Here is a 20785-nt window from a genome sequence, read left to right on the forward strand (position 1 = left end):
TCTAAACAAGAGGAAACTTTTTAATCATTATGATTATTCTAATTTTATTTATAAGGCGCCACAAGTGCAGTGTCATACAAAGGAACAGTACAGGGAGACAAAACTTGGCATAACATTGAATAAATAACAATAATAGAGTACAAATAAAGAGCACCACAGTTCAATACACATTACAGCTTAAATGTAAGTAGTGAGGACTCAATCAACATACTATAAGAGGCTTGAGGCCAATGATGGAGAGGAGTATGCAGACAAAGATGGTTACTGAGTGTGAGTATAGGAGAGCTGTGAGTGAAATGTGAAGAGAAGAGGGCTTTGACAACAGGATATTCATATGGAATATTGTGATGTTTAACCCACTAACATTTGCATTACCATAGAGGTTTCCTCAGTTTTCATCTCATGCTAGAGAGACTTTATCATATTCAATTCATCATACTAATTTCACTAGTAATAGTGACCATACAATTTTAGCAAGTGATGTATTCATTTTGTTTCGTTTGACTACATTCATTATTAAATGTGCCTTCATTTTAGAGCATTCTTGGTTTTGGTCTTATATGTTTTTTATCTATTAGCTCTACGTGAAATAGAGAAACCTATGAGAAGATACAACATGTCCGTGGCTCTCACCTTAATAGTCTCCATGGGACAGACCACCACAATAGCCTCTGCCACACCTGCACCCAGGCCACAGAGTAAACTGCGTTTACTGTCTAGTTTGCCATCTGCATCCCGCACCTGATTACTGAGGAACTCAAACATCCCAAACCTGTAAGGGGAAGTAAGGATTTCAGGTACAGAGAAGGTGTGGAAAGATCAGGCAATTATGAAGGAAAGCTGCAGACAAAAAAAAAGAAAACCGCATTGATTGTGGTATAGAAAAAATGAATCTGAGTAAAAAAGGCAGAAACAGAAAAACAGAGACCCTGATAGCACATATAACATATAAAAGGTTAAATCAGTCACAGTTTTGATGTAGGTGACTGCTCCAGGCGTGCCCACCCCAGCGATACTGCTGTGCATGTTAACACACCTTTATTATATTGCAGAATATGTTCCATTATTAATGGTACTATATTATGTGTAATGTGTGTAAGACAATATAGATATAGGGCAGTATTCAATGAGAAAAATTTGCCGTGTTTTATGGCGAGTTTGTGCTTTTCTCGCGTTGGACGGAGACTTTTGCTCTCAAAAGCGAACAACCCTATTCAATGTGCACTTTTTGCCGTCTTTCTGAGTGATTTTCGCCGTGTCTCTCAGTGTAGCAATTCTCCATCTTTTCATGGAGAAGTGGAATGTGAACTTTTTAAATAAAAGGTTTTTTGTTTTAATTTTGGTGTCAAAAAATCAGGAATTTTATTCTGTGAAAGGGCATGCTATTTTTATAGCACATGAATACATATTTTAATTTAAAAAAATATATATATTTTTTTACACAGAGCAGCCAGCAGGGGGCCGGGAGCCGAGCTGCTCATTAGATAGCCATATATTCACTGCACCCGATCATTACATATGCATGATTGGGAGCAGTGACTATACCTGGTCCCCTGCTGGCTCTGGGGGGGGGGGGGGGGGGGCAGCTTGTGCTGCCTGGGTCCCGGGGAGCCCTCCTCCCCTCCACAAAAGTTCTGGGGCAGGCAGGGAGACTTCAATCTCCCTGCCTGCCACCGTCCCACGGCTCCCTGCCGCGGACGCTTGTCCGCTGCAGGGGTTAAGATTCGCCGTGAGGGGCAACTCGCCCCTCCGACATTGAATACAGGGAGAGCGAGTGGCAGCCAGCCCTCCGGAACACAGCGAGTGTGCAGCGAATCCTAAACAGGATTCGCTGCACACGGCAATATTTTATATTGAATACTGCCCATAGATACTATTTGTTCTTGTGAGTATAAAATATTGTGCTATATATAAACAAGGCATTAAAAAGCTCAGAGTGTGTCTATAGCAAAATATCAAAGGAAAAAATAACACTATAATTACCCTCTAATTTCAGTTTTAGACACAATTCTGTGCCGATCGGCCAGGGCATTTACCTGACTGCTGCCTTTGGTATGGAACCATACAGCAGCGAGCTAAGCCCCCGGTACAGCCCTTTCACTCCATGACCCTGCACCGTCTGCCTCACACAGTCCCCTGCAGGAGAATAAAACAGCAAAAAGGTTATATGAGACTTCTGCACCTTACTCTACTAACCCCCCCCCCCCCCCCCCCCCAGTTCCTCCCCCCACAATACCCTGTTACTCACATATTCCCCGGTATCTTGGTGGGTTGGCTTTCTCATCTAGCTGTAGCTGGGTCTTGACATATTCTGTGGGAAATGTGATGCAGATCTCTATTCCCCCAGCAATTCCACCTGGGGAGGAAAGACCAGACAGACCAAGGTTAGGCTACAGATGCACACACCACTGTTTTTCAGATTACAATAGTTTTAAGAAGATTATGAGCGATATGTACTAAGCCTTGAAAAGTGATAAAATGGAGAGTGATAAACCACCAACCTATCAGCTCTTACCTGTCATTTTTCAAAGACAGCCTGAGACATGGCAGTTAGCAGCTGATTGGCTGGTGGTTTATCACGTTTCGAGCTTAGTACATCTGGCCCTATGCCCCAAACACATGCTGGGATACTGGCAAATGACTGAATAGCTCAACATTCATGGCCTCTGTTAATAATCAAATTGAAAAATACCTGGCTATCACCTGTATGGGGTCTCCTTCTGACCACACTAACTGGCCCTGATGTAAGGTGCATATGAATCTGGACATTGGCCCGAGCAATGACCCTATGAGGCAGGGTGAGTCTGTGTGCTCCCCCAACCTCATGGTGCAAGCACATAGTATCAGTGACCTAATCTTTCCATAAGCAAGAGTAATACCTACCTGGTGTGGAAATTACTGGATTACATAACAAAATACATCAGAGCTTTATAAATAGAGCATGATTATAATAAAGCAGGAAATATCACAATTCTATCCATATAGTCATTTAAAGGAAACTTTACGGGCTGTCAACATGCAAAAAGTATCAACGGCTCACAAATGTTCTCTAGTACAATGAACAGAAACCCTTGGACTTTGTGTAAACGTGCTACATATAACACAGCAGATTACCATGTTTAAGAACATAGATTATGAAAGAGTTGATTTTTTTTTCAGCATTCTGGACAAATATATCACACTACAATGCACTTCTATTTTTGCTAAAAAAAACAGGCCAAGTGCAACATTTTGCATTATACTGTATACATGTTGTCTGACCATAGTAGGGGGGTCTATTTAGTAAAGTAAATGAAGGTTATCGCTAGCATTTTTTTGGAGAAAGCATTTAATTTTGTTTCTCATTTTTATCAGTCCTTCCTTTATTGTAATAACAAACCAGAGTTGGTTATTTGTAGTGTTGCGCACTTTGATTATCGCACCTTGCAGCCTTTTCCCACACAAAAAGGAGAAAACATCTACTCCTTAACGAATATTGGAAAGAAATAAGTGGGATAAGTGGCGCTTGAGTGATAAACGATGTTCACAAAAAAATTAACCTTGATATCTCAAAGTGAAATTTTATTTGCACAATTGTACAATAAAACAATAAATGCAAGATTATTCTAATAACAGCACTGCTGGCCACACAGCTTTCGAAGGGCGCTGCACACTAGCTGTATGTAATAAAATGAGACGGCTTGTGCAGTATCATATATGAGAGCATTTAATTAAGTGAATCATATGTAGCGGAATCACCAAATGGTAATGAGCATAGTAACATTTTATATAAAACTGTATTTTAAGGTAATATATCAAAATTTAAATAAATATTTTTTCTAGTATACCAACTGTGATATTGTGACATTATGTAAAGAGATTCAGAAAGTGAGAGATTTGGTAAGAAATCGGCAATCATTTACACTGCAAAATTAAACTGGTTTTGCAGTGTAAATGATTGTCGCTCTAAAAGAACTGGCGATTTCTTACCAAATCTCTCACTTTCTGAATCTCTCATCCTATTAAATTTGCCCCTATGCGTATATTCTCAAGGAATTACCTTTATACTGACAGCTAGATTTAAACTGTTATGTACTGTTCCTTTTAGCACACTGCACAGGGTTTCAAACCCTGTGCAGTTTCGCTTCCCTGCCTGGGGTGTCGCTGTCTGCCGTGGCCTGTATCTCAAAAGCACCAAAGTAGATTAAAGGGGTGTACACACGGTGTGATAGCCTTGCGATTCGAGCACATTTCGATCAGGATTGAATCGTACATACAACAAGCAGAAAGCATTAGATTTTGACTATATAGCACAGATCATATATATGGTCTTGTCTGCACAGTCTATTTTTCTTTCTGATATAGACTAAACGGGAGCATGCATCAGGAGCGAATTGGCAATGAATGGGGATGAAAAAATGGGGCTGTTCAATGTCAATTTGATTTGGACTATATAGTCAAGATCGAATTAAAAGTTAGTGTGAATCGCACTGTGTATACACAGCATTACACCACAGGCAGGACAATGGAATTACAAGTGTTTTGAAAGGTGCAGGGTGCTAGAATGAACACTAATATGTATACAGTACATCTATTTTTAGTGGGTACCAGCCTGATTTTCTAGTGGACACCCAGCCGAATCATGCCAAAGAGCTGATTATAAATGCTCCGGAGTTCTCTGGAATCCTGGGTGAGCGCCGTTCCACTGTCTCATATGATGTCCCTCTGGGATTTATTTAGCTCCCTTGATGCAGAAAAATTAGTTTCTATATAATTTTAATGCTTGCTAAATAACCCCCTTGTTGAATATATTGAATAGGGGTGTACACACGGTGAGATTTTGGCAGGAGATTTTGACTAGATCTACTAGAAGGGTAGGCAAAATCTCCCAGTGTTTCTCCTGCTTACATACTGATGCTAAAGGTCCATACACACTGGTTGTTTTTGGCCAGCATGTATGGATAACGATGATGGGGAAAATCGCTGGGGCTGAAAAATGCTCAGTGCATACACGGTACTTCCTCCTCTTTGCAGCCACCGCTTATGCTTCGAAACTTACATACTGTACAGCAAGGTATAAAAGCTGAAACCAGCAAGAAAAAAAAGCAGTATCAGGTCAGGAATCTTTGCGCAGCACCACCCTGGGTCCACGCCACCATCTATTACCTTTAGTAAAGTTGTGTCAATTGAAGCAGAGTGGGCCACCGAGCACGAGGGGACAATGATGCTGAAAATCCTTACTTAACAGTTTAGTAGCGGCTAACATAACTGGTGTAGTGGTGGCCGCAAAGATGAGGAAGTACCGCATTCACACTGAGCAGGTTTCACAAGACGCTATGGAAAGCCATCCCACTCCGCCACTCATCTGCTGGTAACACCAGCAAGTGAGCGGAAGGGCCAGTGATGATGCAGGAGCATACATCAACGCTCATCGGTGCCCCGTACACACTTTAACTTTCAGCTCAAAGTCGCCCAGTGTGCATCTCCTAGCATAGATAGAGGCAAGCAACGCAAAGTTGGACTAGACTAGCATTCGTTAGACAAAATAGGTTAGTCAAAATCTTTTGTGCGTCTAGTCAAAATTTGCCATTAGCTAATATCTCACTGTGTGTATGGGCCATGTGGGACTGGCCCTTTCTCAAAGAATAAGCATGAGTCAGCATGTCCCTAGTATTCAGCTTTCTAATTGGTGAATAAACACAACACCCCTCTCACTCTTCACGAGATCGGTTTATCTAGAAACACAATTCAGTTTCTGTTTGTACACCACCATATATTTCCTTTGAGGCCTGTTTATAAATTCTAGAATTCATCTACCTCCAAAATAATAAAAAACAAAACATATAGCCACTTACGGTAACTTTAAATACATGTTGTCTTATATAACAAAGAGCTACTAGTAACATTAACAAATAAATGTGCAAAACCATTCCAACTCCTTGGCAGGACTGGCAATGTAACATTCGGTTTACATGGTGTGTACAGATCAATACAGCAGCGAATTCTCCTGTCAACTCTGGGGTTATGGTATGCATTATAGACAGTCATCATAGACAGTCATATGGTTGACCACTAATAGTCGACAGGGTCTGAAGGTTGACCTGGTCAAAAGGTCGACAGGAGTTTACTGTTTTTAGGGTGTCTATGTCGACATAGACACTGTCTAAGTGTACCACATCCCCTTGCATGGCTCGCTTTTCTATGCCAACCTTTTGATCATGTCGACATTTAAACACTGTCGACATTTTCCATGTCGGCGTTTAGACCATGTCGACCTATTGTGTGTCAACCTTTAGACCCTGTCAACCTATTGTGTGTCAACCTTTAGACCCTGTCAACCTATTGTGTGTCAACCTTTAGACCCTGTCAACCTATTGTGTGTCAACCTTTAGACCCTGTCAACCTATTGTGTGTCAACCTTTAGACCCTGTCAACCATTAGTGGTTGATCATACGACTGTCTATCATGAGCCAGTCTATGATCAGTCCGGATACCCAACTCTGGTCAGACTGAGGAGAGACTGCTGCATCCTTCAGTGGTTTATGGTCAGGAACACCAAAACACTCTTTTTGACAAAGCTGCACCTAGTTGCAGGGAAACGCGTCAGGAGCCCTGGACATTGCACCCAGCACTTTTATTTCACTGGATCCGGACCAGCCACCACCCGCGCCACAACCGCGCACTCCATTTATTTCATTTCCACTGGACTCTGGCACCTTCACCTACTTTGGAGAGACAGTGCTGTCATGCACTCCGAATGGAACAATTCCTCCTGGTTATCCAACTGTGGCAACTGTGGTAACTATTCAATTCCACCCACTACCAGCATACCACTAACTGGTGCCTATTACATATCTTCCTTTGGATATTATTGGCGCAAATCACTATTAGCAGTGGCATTTATAGGAACGGATCCTGTGGTTTTATCATTACTGTTATTTGTTTTCAAATTCTTGTTATTAAATATTGTGAATGTTCATTGGTGTTATCAGCGCTACTTTTTTTCCTTTTTTTGCACTGCAGATGGGCAGATGTAACATTTGAGAGATTTAGGTGGGGTGTTTTCAAACTGAATCTAAATTTCTCTAACATGCAGCAGGGGCCACTGGAATCACATTGAAGTAAGGGAGTACACTGCAGCTGTGGTCAGACAGAGTGGTTCGGAAGTCCTTAGATGTAAATTGTAAAAGGTCCAAGTGGAGTCTGAGGCTGGTCCGGATCAGTCCATAAGGTGCAAAGTGGGTAGAAAGCTGACGCGTTTCACCGTCTCAGCGGCTTGAACACCTTTGATAAAGCCACTGAGATGGTGAAACGTGTCTATGATATGTCTGTAAGAGAGGCACCTACACAATTGTCTTTTTTTTTTATTAATCTTTCCTACTCCTTTTGTCCACTGGTAGGACTTTCACAATCTCTCTCCTCACAGGATAACTTCCCAGTGTATAAACACACGTGTGCTCCATATGGTTACTGTAGCTCTTAGATTTCAATATGAACTGTCCATTGCAAATTAAAAATCTTCCCTTGCGGGAGCATAAGTGTATGACTTTAAAAATGATGCCGTACAAGAACTGCGAAGGCCGAGAAACACTACAATATGGTAATGAAACTACTACTGTAGTACTACAAAATAATAGCTCTGAGTGTTAATAAAGTCGAGCAGAACTGCCTGCTAAATAGTTATGGAGAAGCAGCCATGTGGCTGGTTATGGGGGACTCCCTGCTATGCATTGTATTCAGTCAGTCATTCAGTGAAACAAAACCACATTGTATTAGTCAGTCCCAAACCAATGCTACAGGCTAATTTTATCTTGGAACCTCTGTGATGAAAGAAAGAATGTGCCCAGCATGAGAGCAGTAACCAGTCCTGTAACATTAACAGGCCACTTCCCAGTCACCCACTACTAGCTAAACACGGTGATTGACATCACTGCACAAGGGTAAAACATCTGGCTCAGTCAGCACATATTTTCCAACAGAAAAGCCCAGTCTTAATAAACAAGTAAAGGTCAATGAAACCTACTGCATTTCTCTTTCTTTGGAACCTGCAGTGTTTAGTTTTGTAAAACAAAATTGTTGGTACTTGTTTCATAGCAGGGCGCCCACTAAGCTATTTGCTTAGTGGGCTATTCTGCGTAGTGAAATCACATCGCACATGGCATGGCTTTTTGTGCCTTGCGATGTGTGCGATGCGATCTCAGTAGTTAATTTATTCCCTGCACCCTGAGAGAAATCGCATCGCAGATGAGATGAGATCTCAGTAGTTCATTTGGTAAAACACCTAAAACAGCACCACTCTCCACGGCACCCCGAAGCGTGGCGAGCGCAGCGGAACGCATCCTCCGACCTTTTCATACCCCCACTATCCACGTCAGCGTGGAGTTGATTTTATACAGTGTGATGAGCGTACGCTGATTACTTTACATGTATTCCGGCTGCTCTCGCCATGCTTCTGGATCGGTGGCTCGCTGCGCTCGCCACACTATATAAAATCGACTCCCAAGCGACGTGGATAGTGGGGGTATGAAAAGGTCGGAGGATGCGTTCCGCTGCCCCTCGCGGGGCTCGCCATGCTTCGGGGTGACGTGGAGAGTAGTGCTGTTTTAGGTGTTTTACCATATGAACTACTGAGATCTCATCTCACGCCACAAAGAAGGGCCATGCGATGCGATTTCACTCAGGGTGCAGTGAATAAATTAACTACTGAGCGTATGTAGGAAATCTGGGCGCCCTGCTAGGAAACAAGTACCATTTTTTTAAACAGAGTATAAATGAGTCAACTAATTCAGCCTTCTACACCAAAACGCGGGTCGCACTCGGGTTTTTGGACCCAGCTTCCGGGTGCCACCTGCCGTTTGGTCACTTTTTGCCCCTCCTGCACGCACCCCCCCCCCCCAGCAGAAGCGGTTCCCACGGCAGGCATCATCTCCAAGCATCAGGTCCGACAAACGCTGTGCCGGGCCCTGGATCGTCGCGCTGGGGGCAAGTCCAGCACCAAGGTAAGCTGCTGGGCTGCAATCCAAACCCCCACCCTTCCCCCCAGCCCTCATTCATTCACCTCCCCCTGAGTACAGCAGACAGCAGTGGAGGCTGTGTGTGTGTGGGCGCCCCCCCCCCCCATCCAACCTGCGGACCGCAGGTGGGGATTTAGGATCCCCCCCATTGATGTAAACGGGAGCCAAGCTGGGTCAGATGACCCGGCGTACCCATTTACATCTACCCATGTCCTACCCATGTTAAACCCAGGTCAGGACCTGGGTAGAAGTCCCGTGTAAAGGGACACGGCTTGACCCATTTACACCGCCGCTGACTCGGGTTTTTGCGGAGGTATATAAGGGGTATAATCAATTTAAAGCTGGCTACACACAGAGATTCCCACAGCATAGGAGTATTGTACACTATAGTACCAAGAAGCATAATGTAGCAATTACCTTACATAAAACATCTATTCAGAATAGAGAGACTATTAAACATCCTTTCTGTAAGGCAATAGGTGGGTGCAGCAGAGATATATTGTATGCAAGCGTAATCCTCAATGTTCTCAAGCTTTAGGCCAATGTCACAGCTCAATGCCTTGGCTGTCTTAATAGAGGATGAGAAGGGTATAGTGAAGCCATGTATTTCACACCTTGGTTAAGGTCTTGCTTGCTTCTATGTGACAGAAATTCTGTACAATGGGCGGATTCTGTTTGACTCGGTAACTTGTGAGGATCGCAGCTTACCGAGTAATCCTTGCAGTTTACAGAGTGCCTCCAAAAAATCGTCATGGGCAAAAAAAAAACATGTAGAATGAAGAAACAATGTATTTTCGAAAAAAAAATTGCGGGAGTTTGACAGATTTTTATTAGTCATTCTTTGCGCCCATGCCTTTTTTTGCCTCAAAAAGTGGAAGAAAAGGCATGGGTGAAAAATAACTAAAAACCAGATGCAAAATGCCCACAATTGAATATTCTCCAACAGTACTCAAGGTGCTGAACAGATAAAATGAATGTAATACAGTACAGGAACAATAAAGTACAGAAAAACTTAACATAGAGAGCATGGAGGTACTTAAGGGAATTATGAAAAACAGGAAAGTCTGGAGTCTAATTTTCAAGGAGTCTACTGTGGGGGCTTTTCGATTGGGGTGGGTGAGTGAGTTCCATAGAGTCGGAGCCACATGGCTAAAATCGGCAAACAGGTCCAATTGAATAACCCAACTTTAACACATAGGGGAATGATAATACAAAAAGGATCATAAGACAAAGTCAAATAACCAAGCATACTCTCTTCAGAGGATTCTAACCACAGAAACAGAAACAACCAGGGTCATAGCTACTAAGTAAGCTGAACAAACTGGAGAATGGGCCTAATTCAGTAGTCCACGCTAATTAGATAAGCCCCTACAACTGCAGCTGATGTGACCTGGCGTCTGCCTTCATAGCTCAGGTGCGCATGCAGGGGTCTGCCAATCAGATGCAACTGCTTGGGTGTACATCGAAGTGCTCACATCTGTGCGATGCAATTGCAAAATGTTGCAATCGTATTGCCAATAGGGACCTGGCATGCAGGATGACATTGCCAACACTAAGCAGCTGATTACGTCTCGTGAACGATTACGTGCTACATTGTTCAGTGTGTACGGGCAAGTATTGTGTCCTTACATTGTTCATCCTATTGGCCATACCCAGGCACAGCAAGTCTCCAACTATCCACCTTCCCTTCCCAACCACAGCAGGGCAGGAGCTGCTGCAGCAGGCACAGCAAGTCTCCAACTATCCACCTACCCTTGCCAACCACAGCAGGGCAGGAGCTGCTGCTGCAGCAGGTAAGAAGATCCAGAAAACCCTGAATAAGCAAAGAATGAAGAGAAAAAATAACTGACTGGGGATAGATCTCACATGGATTTCACAACGATATATACAGTGTTCAATTCACAGACTACTCTGCCCATGACTTGCTTATTAATTTCAGTTTGTCAATAGTTTTGTAAAGTGAAAATATTTTGGTACTCTTTACCTAGAGGGGCGGGCATCGCATGGACATCGCATGCCATTATAATGGCATGAGATGCGACCGATGCGATGCCCGCGATTTTACATAGAAATGCGTTTAAAAATGTAAATCGCGTCGGTCGCATCGCATGCGACCAAAAATTGCATGCGATGCGACCGACGCGATTTTACATAGGGAACAATGTTAAATGGGTCAATTGACCCGATTTAACATAGGGAACAATGTTAAATGGCCCACAGACCCCAAATAGCCACCCTGGGCCCCCCCAATTGTTAACGCCACCCCACGATCAACGTGAACCCGAAGCGTGGCGAGCGGCGGCGGTATGCGTCCTCCGACCTTTTCATACCCCCACTATCCACGTCGGTGTGGAGTTGAGAATAGAAAGTGTGGCGAGCGCAGCCAGCCACCGAGCCCGAAGCGTGGCGAGCGCAGCGAGCCCCGCGAGGGGACGCAGATACCTTCACAGGTATCCGCGTCCCCTCGCGGGCTTCACAGGTATCCGCGTCCGCTCGCCACGCTTCGGGCTCGGTGGCTCGCTGCGCTCACCACACTTTCTATTCTCAACTCCACGCCGACGTGGATAGTGGGGGTATGAAAAGGTCGGATGACGTGTACAGCTGTGCTCGCCACGCTTCGGGTTCACGTTGATCGTGGGGTGGCGTTAACAATTGGGGGGGCCCAGGGTGGCTATTTGGGGTCTGTGGGTCATTTAACATTGTTCTCTATGTTAAATCGGGTCAATTGACCCATTTAACATTGTTCCCTATGTAAAATCGCGGTAATCGCGTCGGTCGCATCGCATGTGATTTTTTGGTCGCATGCGATGCGACCGACGCGATTTTTTACCTGCGATGCCTATGATGAAAATCGTGGGCGCCCTTCTAGGTAAAGAGTACCAATATTTTTTATTTAATGGACCCATATAGGCCTTTAAGGGTCCACTTAAGGGAGTCTATTTAATGTGTTGTATTCAGTCATTAGCTTTCCAAAGGCATACAGTATCACAATGCATGAAAACAACCGAAATAGCATGGACCCTTATGATAGCACCCTGGGCTCGTCCGATTAAACCCATCTTCAAACTTATCATCCCTTAATGATAACTTAGTGTGCAAAGTTTGAAGACTATTAAGTTAAAGCGTTCGAGAGTTATTGTGGAACATCCATACATACACACACATACACACACACACACACACACACACACACACACACATTGTTCAATTATACTTATAGAGATATAGTGCAGTGTGGCATGTGCCCTACATAAAGTTACAAAACGATTTATCTACATAGCCCTTTTAGTTGTTGACTTGTCCCACACAAATGATCAATCATGTTCTTTTTGCTCTAAATTACACTGTGCCCTGCTGTCATACAAGATGATCTTGTTTTGCTGCCTTTTCCGGGCTGGAGTACAAAGGTGAAAGTACAACTGATGACATCCAATAGACTGGCAGCAACTAATCAGCACATTAGCAGTACAAGAGAGCAACGAGTTGTGAAATGTGTTAAAAGGAACATTAGGCCTTTACACAATTCAAGACATACATATATGTTTATACAGTGATAAGCAAGCCATTTACTATCCAATATAATTGTACACAACAAGATCAATGCAGTCATCTAAAACACTGTGAAGCATCTGTACAATAAGGAGTATATATAGTAAGTTTTATTTATATAGCGCACTTTCTCCAACAGCACTTTTCCCGCAAACATGGTCCATTTTGTAAATGAAACAAACTGCTGGAGATATATTTTTGTATATCCTCTAAGTATAAAATGTATATGTAAGTACAATGGACATTAAATAGACATTAAATAGAGAAAGCAGGAGTTAGAATGACATTCTTAAAAAAAAAAAGCATACACCGCCCATTTTAGCAATTTTCCCAGGAGTGGATGACTTTCCATACCCGTCGCTCATCTGCTGGCAATACCCCGTACACACTGGGTGACTTTTGAGCTGAAAGCAGCTCAAACGAGTAAACTGAGCTGCTTTCAGCTCAAAGTTGCCCAGTGTGTATGGGCCTTCAATTTGGTAACACACCTTAACATTTATCTGTACAATCTGTTGAGAACAAAGATCTAATAATGTATGGGAGCAAATGACAATCAACAATTTGCTTCCAGACACTGGAAAACACATGAATAGACTGCACTATAAGATAAGATAGTTTTCTATATAATTATTGAGCAAATTGTTAACTTTTATTGTCTAGAGCAGGGGTCCTCAAACTATTTTGCTCTGAGACCCCATTGAATAATAAAAATAATTACAGGACCCCAGCAAGTAATGGCACAAGGTCATCACATGACATGTGTAGTCAGCACGTGCATGGCAGCATTGTGGAGGCAGAAAATTATGGAGGAGTCTAAAATACCAAAAATTCAACACAGTTTTAGACTCCTTCATTCACTGACTGAGATTAGAAAAGTCATCAGCCTGATGGTCAGCAACATGGAGTCGCGACCCCATGCTGAGAAGGTTGGGACCCACTTCGGGTTCAGGACCCACAGTTTGAGAACCGCTGGTCTAGTGTGTACACTATGTACCTTATGTCTAGGAAGGTAGGCCGGGAAGTTCTTACATCCACAGCCCAGCTCCGCCCCCCTTCGCATACAAAATTATCACACAAGCTCTAACATATGCGATAATTATGGCAAAGGACAGCTCTTGCGGTGAGAGTCAGCTGGTCCTATCGGGTCCTGGTGGCTCCCCCCTCCCTCTCTTACCCGGCGCTCCTGCTGTTGCGCCGGGATCTCCTCCTCGCTGCACCCAGAAGAGGATCATAGTGCAGGGAGGAAGAGGTCACAGGGTCCGGGCAGCGCAGCTCTGTGCTGCTCGGACACAGGTGAGGGGAAGGGGGGGGGGGGGTCGTGCGGGGCGGCGGGTGTTGTGCGGGGCGGCAGTAGGTCACAGTAGAAGCCCATAGGCTTCTATGGGGCATCGCCAGATTTTTCTGGCGTTTCCCCTCCCCCCCCCGTCGCGGTAATCCGGCGGGGGATGCTTAGAGCATCCCAAAATGCAGTAGAAACCCTAAAACGCTGATAACGGGGTTTTTACGGCATTTTTCGTTTAGAGAATCTCCCCTGTAGTCTGATGAGAAATCACACCAGTAAAGTAATGGAAAGTTGATGACAATCACTACAACAAACAACAATCATAACCTGTCATCAAATAAATCAGAAGGGATGTAGCAAATACATCAAACACACTAACCAAGGTTGAACTCGATGGACGCACGTCTTTATTCGGCCTTAACTACTGTAACTATGTAGACATTTAACTTAGAAATTTGAATTCTAAAATACATCTTATACAAGCCTTATGGATTTATTTTAGACTAACTAAAACTAAAGACAGAACTGTTTGGAATTCTATTTCCCCAAGTAAGCAAAGTGCTGGAGTTCACCCAAACAGCAGCGATGTTGGACATGTGATGCCCACAATTCTGTTTGTTGAGAAGAGGGATGATAATTACACTTTAGAAAAACCTAGAAATAAATGGATATGAGGACAAGTGCATATGTTATTGGTTTTTCTGCACACATACAGTATAAAAATGTTGTTTCCGGAAAAATGTGCCTGCTGCAATATGCACGCTAATGGTGTCCTCTAATCACATCTACCTCATATGGTGCTCAGAAGTATATGCAAACACAGAGCACCCTGTAGCTTTCTCCCTCTCTCTCCCCATTCATTACAATATCTAGGCAACAAGTTATGCAGTATTTAGGTGCAGTATGAGACAATGCTGTGCTCTCTGGACATTTACCAAGAAAGACTTTAAATTAGAAGCAACATTTTGTACACACAATCAGCAGGGGATACGGTCATTAGGTCTACAACAACTAGGTTGACAAGCATTGGGTCGACACCACTAGGTCGACATGCAGCAAGGTCGACATGACATTAGGTTGACACAAGCATTAGGTCGACATGGGCTAGGTCGGCAGTCAAAATGTCGACATGGGCTTTTTCACTGTTTTTTTGAGCCGACATGTACCGACAGGCGGTATTTCATGCCAAACCATCCACTAGTGACTAGGGCGTGGTGGGAGAATAAAATAGTGTGCCAAGCGTAGCGAGGCCCCCTACTTGAAGCATAGCAAGCGAAGCGAGGGGATGCGGCGGACTTCAAACTGTGTCCATGTCGACATTCGGGTAAAAAAAACAGGGAAAAACCCCATGTCAACAGTTTGACTGCCGACCTAGCCCATGTCGACCTAATGTCACGTCGACCTAGACCCATGTCGACATTGATCCATGTCGACCTAGTGGTGTCGACCTAGTTGTTGTAGACCCAATGATCTCAACCCATCAGCAGTCATCTTGATTCATTAACAGCTTCCCTGGCACTCCCGAGAATTTTCCAGACTATGCTCCAGTGCCGACTAGCAAACCCAGCAAAATCCTAGGGATTGCCGCTGCCCATCTACGACTGCCTGGCCCCACCTCCTCCCCCGGCAACTCTATCACCCTGCGCACAGCCAGGTTGCCAAGAGCAGGGCCACGCAGCAGCTGATATAGTGCTCAGCGGCACTGCCCGGCCCCGGGACACTCAAACGCTGAGCTGTAAGCTTCCTTTTTGGTTATGATTCAAGACATGGGATGCAATCATTAGGTCAACATTAACTACTGCAAATTCTCAGGTCACTGTCACAGCCAATCCCCCTCTTGAACTGCATGCGATCCCATTCCCCTCTGCAGCATCCAATAGCTCCTTGTTACAGCACTGACAATCTCCAGCTCCGATCCGATGCACATGAGAACACGCATTGGATCAGAATCTGAGGTTAAAACACATGCGATTTGGGCCCTTTTCATCCAATTCCTCGGCCTGATGCCTCCGAATCAAATGAAAAGACCCCAAATGGCACATGGTGACACAGCTAGGGCAGGATGACAGTGATCAAGTGGAGAGAGTTTAAACTACCAATCAGCACCTAACCATCATGCTACTTCTATGTTTCAGAAGACATTTAGGAGCCAACTGGATGGTACTTTCTCCCTCTCCAAGTTTATTAACCAGTGACAAGAATGTCTGAAAATATATTTTTTTATGACAATGTAAGAAGCTAAAACATGATTTATGTTACTGTAAGAAGGAAAGAATACATTTATTCCTTTGTGATGATAAATGTAGGGGGAAAAAATCCCAAAAGATGTAGTGACTTCTCAATATTTACTCTACAAATGTCAAGTGAAAGTTTCATCGTGGATTTTGCAGGCTCCTATCATTGCGAGGGATAAAATACGGTCTGGCTAAAACTTGAACCACATTGCTAATTGTATATATTTCCAGAGGGGAGCCCCCGGCCTATACAATTACATGTATGGCCATTCAGACTTACACAATGACAGCACTCAGCCTGGTAAGCAGAACACAGAGCAGACTCTTCCCTCTCATTCATTCATTCCTCCCAGTCGCAATACACCCCGCAGTTGCACTCACACATGTGTACACATGTACTCATCACACACCTACAGTGCCCGCACCCGGTCTGACTTGCCCACCGTCCAGGCGAACCGGTCACATCCCATAGTGCTCAGGTCACTGACACTGCAGCCATGGGGTGCTAAGGCCACTTGCTGCGCTGATCTGAGAAGAAAGTTGGCAAACACACACATATACATACATACATACATACATACATACATACATACATACATACATACATACATACATACATACCAGCAACATCACCCACAAGGACACGCGTGTCATTCCCATCCCATTCGCACAGGACACGCATCATGACACACCCAGCATACACCGTGCTACCTACCTGCAAGGATAGCTTTGCCCGGGTGTGTCAGCTTGCCACCTCCGGCGGGTGCAGCGGCTGCCAGGGTCCTCAGCCCGCTCGGGACGAAGAGCGGGGCACACGGCAGGGCAGAGAAGGGTGACACACGAGAGCCGGACATGGCTGATGTGACAGGGTGTACCAAGAGAGGTCGGTGATGGTCGCGGCTCCGGGGTTTGGTGCAGCACGGTGTTCTGCCTCTGGTTCCTGCTGCCACCGTGTCCGGGATCCGGCGAAGGGGAGGCGCCGCCGGCTCTGCCTCCTGCCCGGGGCCGCGCCCCGTCTTGCGTAGCAGTGTAGCACAACAGCCAGCACCCACCCGAGGGGAGGGACAGGGACAGTCACCGTGTGTGTGGCGTGTTGTAACAGTGGTGTGCAGGAGCTTTCCTGTTACAGCTCAGTACTCTGGCTAGGGTAGAATTGTACAATTACCATAGTTGAAAATGTAGCTTGATCCTGTTTTTTTTTTTAAGTTTTTTTTTTGCCTTTGACTGTTGCTTGTTTATGAGTTTTTATTTTTGCTGCTTGATTTTTGGGGGTACCACTGGACCATTAGAGGTAATTAGTCATTCACCATTCAAAACAGATCCTCACAAACACATAGGGGAGAAGCTGTGAATAAATATATTTGAGGTTTAAAGAAAATATGATGACTCATTCGTTATGTCTGTTATTGCTGCCTGTAAAGCTGGGTACACACTGTGCAATAAAGGCTACCGATATCAGTAATGAGGTTATTATGTCTATCTTTCAGTGTGTATGCACTATATCGTTCATGATGTGTGCTCCAACGGGTCGTTAATGATATAACCCAGGGGTGGCTAAACCTGTCCTCAAGATCTACCAACGGTGCATGTTTTCCAGGCAACCTGTGGATCTATAGTAGGAATGAATGCAGCATGTTTTAAATGTAACCGTTAGCAATGACTGCAGCTGTGCACCAGCTAAGTACAGGGCCGGTGGAAGGCTTCACAGCACCCTAGGCAAAACTTCAACTTACTGCACCCCCCCCCCCCCCCCCCTTCCTCTCCACCATACTGCCACCAATACCCACTATCCAACCCCTTATGGCATACTTGACAAACATTCTGGAATGGCTGGGAGACTCCGAAAAAATTGTGTCCCAGCCCCACTGAGGGAAGGTAAGCAAGTCCCATGCTTTCCCTGGAGGCCCCCCTTTGCCACCCACAACAGAGTACAAGGAGAAGAGGGCAGCAAATTAGGGAAGTATGTCTCAAGGGAAAGTATGGGGGTGAGGTCTTAGAAGTTCTGCACCCGCCACCTGCATTAAGTACAACAAGGCTCCTCATTGTACTTCCCTAGGCAGCTGCCTAAAGCTGCCTAATGGAAGAGCCGGCTCTGGCTAAGTAACCTGGAAAACGTGGACCGTTGGTAGATCTCGAGGACCGGTTTGGCCAGCCCTGATATAACCCGTCATCTGTCACATACCTCCCAACATGGCCCTCTCCAGGAGGGACACAATGCTCTGTTTCTGGACTTTACTCTTAATGTATGACTGCCATCATCTGTGTTGAACAGGTTAAGTTATAAGAAAGGTGTTTCACCACAGGTGATGGTAATCATACTTTAAGAGGGAAGACCAGGAACAGAGCATTATGTCCCTCCTGGAGACGATCATGTTGGGAGGCATGTGTACATGCAGTCAAATCTGACTATATCATCAGCAACTGCATGTTCAGTGGAGGTGGAGGTCCCGGTGATGTCACTGAGAGATATTGTTAACAATCATTCAGTGTTTTAGCGCTAAATCATTAATTTAGTTGCACCGCCACACTATATCAGCGGTGCCGCATATCACACAGTGGGCGAGATGCTCCAAACCAAAAATGATGCAACATCCAGTTTTCGGGGGTTTTACTGCATTTTCGTATGCAGCAGGGGCTTCGCTGCAGGAGGTTATGGCAGTTCTAGATGGTGTAACCCCGTAGAAGCCTATGGGCTTTCCATCACGTCCCTTGCAGACCCCGGTTGCCGGTCGGGGTCCCGATAGTCATTTACTCGACGTCGGCCACTGGCTATTCTCCCTTGTGGGGTTCCACGACCCCCATAGAGGGAGAATAGAATAGGTGGCAAGCATAGCGAGCCACCGTGCCCGCAGTGTGGTGAGCCTCACAAGGGGCATTGTTGCGCTCACCATGCTGTCTGGGTCCGACCAGTTGGGATAATGACTGTCTGTATCCCGACTGTCGGAACCCTATACTACTCCCCCGTCCGGTGTGATATCTTAAAAAATCTGCTTCCGAATTGACTTTTATGCTTCTAAGCAAATCACCAATTCCGGACAAAGGTTTCCTGGTATACGGTCGCTAGGGCTTAGGTCGACCTGTGAAAGAAGCCGACAGGCCTACAGTCGTCAGGGTCAGAAGGTTGACACAAGACTTAGGTGGACAATGGCAAAGCCGAGAGCCAAAAGGTTGACATGAGTTTTTCACATTTTTTTTCTAAAAAGAAGGCAATATTTTATACCCTACCATCCACTAGGGCGTGGGGGGAGACAATAACCGTGCCTGAAGCATGGCGAGCACAGCGAGGGGACGCTGTACATTGATATGGTGTCCATGTTGGCTTACATAGAAGATATGACTCAGAAGAGCCCTTCTGAGTGAAATATTTTACTATCTCATCTAGTCGGCTTTACATTTTGACTGTTGTTCTATGTATGACCAGGCCCGGCGACAGGGGGGGTCAAAGGGGACACTTGACCCGGGCCCCGAGGGTCGGAGGGGCCCCAGTGATCAAAGGCACATAAAATGGGGCCGTGCTGCAGCGGTATAACACCGCCAAGGTCCCGGGCACACTGGCTGTCTGTGTCAGACAGCAGCCGTCTGCGCTGCATCCTGCTGTTTTCAGGGTTCCTTTTTTTTTTTTTTATTGTGCGGCGTGGATGCGAAGGTTGCACGGCGGCAAGGGAGGGATATGTGTTGTGGAACCAGGGCTGCGATCTGATCCGCAGCCCTAGTGCCCCCTGTCACACAAGTCATAGCCGGCAGCGCTGTAGATTTAGTGCGGGGCGGGCTGTGATGCCTGTTTGATTGCGCAGCCTGCGCCGGAAGCAGGCTGCCGAAAGGAGACCACACACAGCCCCAGCTTTAGAAGTGTTCTGTGCTATTAAGGTACGTTCCTTGTCACCTTGTGGTGTTCTATGAGGGTAGTTGGGGTATGGTGTGAAGGAGTGAAAAAAGGGGTATTGTAATGTAAGGGGAGCGTATGGAGGTGTAGTGCAATGAATGAGGAGCGCTGTGGTAGGAGTGGGTTCTGTGAAGGGAAGGGGATGGTTTGGTGGGAGACTTGTGCTAGAATGGGAGGTGGGTGCTGTGATGTTAGAGGGTGCTCAAATTGTTGAGGGTTGCTATGCTGTGCTATGCTGAGAGAGCATTCCCCTCCCCCTTTCCCTAACTCTGGCAGTTGTAGTTTTGCCAACTGTTACAAAACTACCTAAATTGTGTGTGTGTGTGTATATATATATATGTATATATATAGGGGCCTCAGACATATCTTGGTATCGGGCCCCAAGATTTCTGTTGCCGGCCCTGTGTATGACAGGTAATCAGTGCGAAGAATGACACAAAGTTAGAGGGAAAAAAGGTGCATAAGTCTGAGTGCGAGTTCGTGGCCTTTACTACCAGTTGGCCAGGAGAACACCTGCCATGGGTGTGCCACCTGGCTCAGCCACCCGTACAGTTTTACCCCCAGCCATACAACAGCAGGGAAGGTTCTCCGTAGATTACCACAGCCTTGCCTTTTAATTTGAGCTTCTGGCCTTGTGCTATGTCACTGACTATCGATGATGTTGTGGCACAGATATAAAGCATGCATGACTTCATGCTACAATGAAATTGGACAAGTTCTTCACTTTGCATGGGGCTCCTAGGCAGAATGCAGATAGTGTTGCTCAGAAGATCGCAAACGCAGGTATTACAATATTTAATAAGCAGAGGCGTAGCTAGGGCGGAGCACCTGCTCCGGGCGCCAA

At 45.2% G+C, this 20785-nt stretch overlaps 1 protein-coding gene across 1 annotated transcript in view; it reads right to left on the reverse strand.

Annotated features, from left to right (window-relative positions):
- Positions 1 to 17098, reverse strand: part of LOC146007258 (tricarboxylate transport protein, mitochondrial-like) — a 20112-nt gene extending 3014 nt beyond the window's left edge. Inside the window, exons 1-4 of the mRNA XM_083145612.1 lie at positions 16774 to 17098; positions 2249 to 2356; positions 2037 to 2136; positions 580 to 772 (exon numbers count right to left, since the gene is read on the reverse strand). Coding sequence (XP_083001738.1) covers positions 580 to 772; positions 2037 to 2136; positions 2249 to 2356; positions 16774 to 16912 — 540 coding nt within the window. The 5' untranslated portion in view covers positions 16913 to 17098. The remainder of the gene's footprint in view (positions 1 to 579; positions 773 to 2036; positions 2137 to 2248; positions 2357 to 16773) is intronic.
- Positions 17099 to 20785: the final 3687 nt, after the last annotated feature.

This window comes from Crinia signifera, chromosome 1 (assembly GCF_055691185.1).
Source record: "Crinia signifera chromosome 1, ASM5569118v1, whole genome shotgun sequence".
NCBI classification, from domain to species: domain Eukaryota; kingdom Metazoa; phylum Chordata; class Amphibia; order Anura; family Myobatrachidae; genus Crinia; species Crinia signifera.